This window comes from Octodon degus, unplaced genomic scaffold (assembly GCF_000260255.1).
Source record: "Octodon degus isolate 3935 unplaced genomic scaffold, OctDeg1.0 scaffold00006, whole genome shotgun sequence".
Taxonomy (NCBI): domain Eukaryota; kingdom Metazoa; phylum Chordata; class Mammalia; order Rodentia; family Octodontidae; genus Octodon; species Octodon degus.
The window spans coordinates 14,945,420-14,951,557 of NW_004524582.1; the positions used below are offsets into that span (position 1 = coordinate 14,945,420).

The following is a 6,138-nucleotide window of genomic DNA, read 5'->3' on the forward strand; positions in this document are numbered from 1 at the left end:
CCAAGTTCTGTGGCCAGTGGCGTAGTGTCCCTGCGGCAACAGTAACAATTTTCCTCCTCTAAGTATATCGCGTATTTTTCTCATTTACTTATGCAAAAGCGTGATATTGCTGTCCCACCACAGCAATAAGAAAAGTAGGCACAAAGAGATGAATTGATTTGTCCAAGATTACAAAATTAATGTATCTTACAAACAGTAGAACACCATTGATTGTCACATGCACCCTTGTTTTATAGACTTCAAGAAAGAAAAACAGTAATATTTTTCCAATATGCATCCTTATTTCAGGAGAAGATAATTTCAGGATTAAAAGGTAAAAAAGGAGCATATAAAAATTGAGCAAATGTGTGAGTAGATACTGAAAACTAGGCCATTGGGATATGAATTACACTTCTGTGAAATAATTTGAGTTCTTAATGCTTAAATAGTAGCTTGAGAATTGTATGAACTTTTTACAGTTTTCTAGAAAGACAGAACATGTGTTTTCTCCTCTCAAAATTCTTTAGTTGACATCCTGGGCTTTTAAATTGTTCTCTTCCCTTTTGTCAGTGGTACTATTTTCCTTACTCTCTAAGTGGAACTTCTATTCTCTGCTTTGTATTTCATTCTGTGCATTAATACATTAACTTTTTCTTTTCTTAAATCCATCTCTGGTAGGTTGGTTTTCTAAAAATTCCTCCAATTTGTCTATGTCCCTTATAAGAAATTAGATACTCACTTACTAAATTTAGTACTAAGACCTAATCATTAGTGCTGAATTAGATTAATTACCTTGCTTTTTTTGAATGTGACACTCATCAATCAATTGGTATCCCACATATGTGTGATTCCACCAAAGTATTCCCTAAAGCAGCTTAATCTGATGATGGCTTTTAGATGTAGCTAGACCAGGATAAAATATTGGTTTGGTACACTACTTGCTCTTTATATAATCTTAAACAACTTAGTTAATATCTTTGAGATCCAGTATCTTTGTATGAAATGCTATGTAACATTCTAGCCTGTATTATGCTTGAATAGAGAAATAGAATTAGTGGGAAGAGTGAGTGTGTGTGTGTGTGTGTGTGTGTGTGTGTGCGTGCAGGCATGTGTGTGTGTGTGTCTGTTTCTCTGTGTATGTGTGAATCACATAGAGTTGTGACAACTGTTAAAACATCCAAATGAAGCTTGTCGTCCTGTTGCCTGATGTTAGTAAAGCCAGAAATCTGAACAAGATGAAGTTGAAGGATACGTTGCAACCTACAAGTCTAAGAGAAATTCACAAGAATTTTCTGGAACACCTACTGGTTTCTCATTGTCCCCAACCCTCCAGCACTCGTGATGGAGTTGGGGGGGTCCTGCTGGGTAAGTTGCTTCCTTCTTGTCAGAATGAAGCACCCACCTGACCCTGGCATTGGAGATGGACTTGTGACACTGAAAGGCACAGCAGTTGCTGGATGTGCTGCAGACCTGGCAGCGTCCTTGCACCAAAGGGTGAAAGCTGGTTTATCAGCTACAGTGTATGACAGTGACACTGGTGACTGCCCTCCTGCACTCAGTGTTGACATATCAAGCAAATATAAATACAGAGTGCCCAATTCTATTCAGACTTCTCATAAATAATTTTATGTACATTCCCAATGCTGCACACAAAGACTTTTTGATACACGCATGACCTATGCAGTGTGGCAACATATGTAAAAATTATTTTAGTTTTTCTGAAATTCAAACTTAATTAGGCAGTCTGTATTTTATTGCCTACTTTACCTTCACTGAGTTTCAGAGTTTAAAAATACCATTGACTTCTACTTTATCTCTGTCTTCCAAGCCACATGTAAAAAGTTATCTTGTGAGTAAATAAAAAACATAATGAGATGCCAACCTAAAATCATTGGCGTGACCACTATCAAAAGAACAGAATACAACAGGAGGATGCAAAAAAGGACCCTTATGCACTATGAGTGGTAATGAAAAATGGCATCACTTTTATGAAAAAAAGTATGGGGGCTCCTTAAAAATTTTTAAGTAAAACCACTGTACAGTCTAGTAATGCCAGTCTTGGGCATGTGGTTCCATACTGAAGTGGGAACCAATTAGCTGTTTCTAATGGCTAGTTTCAGGGTGCCTCCTAGCGATAAACTATTTTTAGTAAACTCTCTTAACTCCTAGGTTAAGAACCAAGAAGACAGTTATTAGCCAACATCTTGAAAGAGTTGTGATAAAATGCTCTGAATGAAATGAGAAAATTTTGGTTGTCTAAGAGGAAAATGAAACAAGAAGTAAAATAAAATAAAACAGGGCAGAGGAAAAAAGGGGGAAAGGCGAGCAAGAGAATCTGAGGGCAGGAGGCAGAGAGGGGCATGTGGAAAGCCTTGCTCAGAGCTGTGCTGTCTAGTGTTCTCCTTGACATTTTTACTTCTTAGCCAACTAAATCATTTCTCTGTTCCTCTCCACCAGCTTGCACATATGCCATCCCCATCTTCTCTCTTGTCTGCTGAATTCATGAAGGATATGAGGAGACTGTTTCCATTCTTTTGGTGTAGGAAGAATTCAGCTGTGCTACTTTTGACTCTGAAAAAATGTCAAAAGAAGAGGCAAATTCAAAGGAAGAGGCAACCATGGCAACATTAGCTACCTGGAAACTCACTGAAATCAAGAAAGTGTTGGAGTTTCCACAAAGATGTGAAAATAAATACTTTAGTCTCAAATCTTTCATATCTATACTCCAATTGCACAGAACAGCCACCATGAATACTTCAGGTAACTTTTCAGTCTCTTTGTTGGTGCACATTTGTGACACATAGTGACCACATTCATTTTGGGTGCTTGGCACATATCCACCACACACTTTAACTCTTCTTGTGTCCCTTTCTCCTCTCGCTCTTACTTCCTCCTTCCAGGTCTTGGTTCCCTTCCCATTTGCAAAAGATCTATTTGTTTCCTATGCATTTTATTTTGCTCATTAATTTATGTTATATTTCTTATATATGAAATGCAATGCAATATTTAAGCATGTGTGATTTATTTCACTTAATGGTATGGATTCAAGGTGCATTCAATTTCCTACAAATGACTCAAATGTATCCTTATGTATAGCAAGCAGCACTCCACATTTTCTTTAAGCATTCAACTGTTGTTGAACATACAGGCCTTTGCCAATACAAATCTATTATGAACTGGGCTGATATAAACATAGATACATATTTATCAGTACAATACGATGTCTTTTTAACTCTTTCAAGAAAATATCTACTAGGAGACTAGCTGGGTCAAATGGACTTGTTAATTTTAGTTTTAGGGGGTTTTTTGTTTGTTTTTTAATCTCCATATTGATTTCCACAGTGGCTGTATTAATTTATATTCCCACTAACAATGTAAAAGGGTTCCTTTTCCCCTACAACCTCACCACCATTTGTTACTATTTCATTTCATTTTCTTTCTTTCTTTCTTTCTTTCTTTCTTTCTTTCTTTCTTTCTTTCTTTCTTTCTCTTTTGCACTGATCAAACTCAGAGCAGGCACTTATGCCACTAAGCTATCTTCCCAGCATTATTTGATTTCTTGATGATAGACATTTTTTCCTGAGTAAGAGGGAACCACAGGATTATTTTTGAGTCTTTCTAATAGCCAGAGATTTTGAACATTTTTTCACATATTTATTGGTCATTTGAACTTGGTCTTCTTTTTTTATGCATTTGGTACACAGTCAGCAGGGTCTATAGGGTCTCACTACATAGATCAAACTCATAGTTATTCTCCTGTTTTCAGCCTCCCAACTGCTGGGATTACAGGCATGTGGCACCACGCCAAGTCTAAATCACTGTCTCAGCACATACTGGGGGCAAGGCAGGCACGGCATGCAGGGGATCAAACCCCAGCCACTGTGCTCTGCTTTAGTTTGCTGAGCTATCTGGCCAGCCCTGAAATTTGTCTTCTGAGAACTGTTCATTTCATTTGCACATTTTTTTGATTGTGCTTTTATTTGGAAAGGTTTATTTTATTACTTTATATATTCTAAATACTAGTCCTCTGTTCCAAGTGTGTCTGGAAAAATTCTTTTCTCATCATATAGGTTGTGTCTTTACTCCATTAGTTGTTTCCCCTGCTGTGCAGAAGATTTTAAATTTCATATGATCCTATTTGTTGATCCTTGAGACTACTTTTAACGCAACTGGGTTTCTGCTCAAAAAGTCCTTGCTTATAAGTCATGGCTTCAAGAGTTTTACCTATTTTATCTTCCAGTAGATTAAGTGTTTCTGTTTCAACATTTAAATCTTTGGGGAATTTCAAGATGGCTGAGTGGTAAGAAGCAAAAATTCAGGTTGAGATTTGGAATACAGATACTGAAAATTAACAACTTGGGGAAGAAAATAAAGACAGAGAGAGAAAGAGAGAAAGAGAGAGAGAGAGAGAGAGAGAGAGAGAGAGAGAGAGAGAGAGAGACACAGAGAGAGACACAGAGAGAGAGAGGTAGATCCTCAGGAATCAGAAAGGAACTGGCAGGAAAATCAAAAGCTACAGAGAAGTAGAAGAGGTGGGCCAGAATCCAGAAAAGGGAATGAAACATTCTAGACTTTCTCTCAGAGCTGGCAGGAAAAACAGGGGCTATGGACAGGACTAGCAGTTGTTATCTGCAGAGACAGCACAGGCTTTTGCTCAAATGGGTGTCTGTGAACACAGCAGGCAACAGCAGGACAATGACCCCACCACCAGTGCCTGCCATATCACTGGAGAGAGTGTGGGCTAAGGGTGCCAGTCCAGGAAAGGGCCGACCATTTGAATCTGAGACACTCGGATGGGGAAAGACCTCACTGCACATTTCCCAGTATTACCTTCCCACAGTGACTGGATAAGAGACAGTCATAAGAGACAGCTACAGTCAGGGAGTAGGTGAGAAAAAAACCTCTTGAGAGGACTGAGTTTGGGCAGGGATGAACACTGGCTCTGCAACCCGAGTGAAAGGATTGGCCCCACTTGAGTTGCTCTGGATTTGAAAGTCTCAGATTCAAGTCTTTGAGCCTTAACAAATTGCCTGTGTCTGACACAGATCTGGGGTCAGACTGCCTTCCTTGTGTATCAGTGTAAAGGAAGAGAATGACATAGCCTGGGTAAACTACAGGGCCTCTGAAATAGTGGGGGACTTCAAGAAAACACAATCCTTGGGGTTCTGCAGAAAATATAAAAATAAGCCAAACTGCATGGGAAATACTTAAAAGAGTCAACAACTGGCGATCTCATCTTTTTGAAAATTTTCTGCACTTCAAAGCAAATCTCCAACAGAGTAAAAAGAAAACCAATAAATGGAAAAAAATTATAGTCAACTGTCCTTCAGAAAAAGACCTTCTGTCTACAACACACAAAGAATTTTAAAAAATCAGGCCTTCCAAATTCAAAGACCCAATCTAAAAATGGGCATCTGAGATGAATATACACTTCTCAGAGGAAGAAATACAGGATAATGTGTGCACTGGTGCTCCTGTGGGTGTGCAGGGCCTTGCTGGAGCCTCTGAAAAATGCCCTTTTTGATTTGAAGTCAATAAAAGGAAGTGTCCATAATTTACAAACTGTTTCTAAGGATGTCACTTGCAAGGAACTTAAAAACCTATTGAGTTTCAATAGTATTATGTTAATTGATGTTAGACAGAAATGGGAAATTGTGGAATATGGAAAAATCCCTGGATCGATCAATATACCCTTGCTTGAAGTAACTGAAGTCCTACAGATGGACTCAAGAGACTTCAAGGAGAAGTACTGTGAAGCCAAGCCATCCCAGTCAGATAGTCTGGTGTTCCCTTGTTTAGAAGAAGAGAGAGTAAGAAGCAAGGAGGCTCTGGACACAGCAAGATCTCTGGGCTTTAACAGTGTTAAGCACTAGGCTAGAGGATGAAAGGACAGGTCAAACTATGAATTCTCAGAGAAGAAACAAGGACTTTAAATTTTGGAGTGCAAGTTGGCTCTTTATGTACATGCTGCCCAGGACAGTAGAATGAACTAAGAGAATTCTAGTCCTGACACCACTGGCTAACGGTAAGGGCATTCTGTATAAGCCACCTATTTGTTCAGTCTTTTTCACATCTGTAAATTGAGTATAATGCCCACCCTCTCCCCCAACTGATCCTTTTCAAAGGCTACTGAGGGTTGAGATAATGGGTATGCCTCAT

General features: G+C 38.8%; 1 protein-coding gene across 1 annotated transcript; it reads left to right on the forward strand.

The window, feature by feature from the left end:
• The first annotated feature begins 5,435 nt into the window (after positions 1-5,435).
• LOC101591028 (thiosulfate sulfurtransferase/rhodanese-like domain-containing protein 3) lies at positions 5,436-5,852 on the forward strand. The gene has a single exon (XM_012516449.1). It carries the CDS (start codon positions 5,436-5,438, stop codon positions 5,850-5,852), a length of 417 nt encoding a protein of 138 aa, XP_012371903.1.
• The last annotated feature ends 286 nt before the right edge of the window (positions 5,853-6,138 follow it).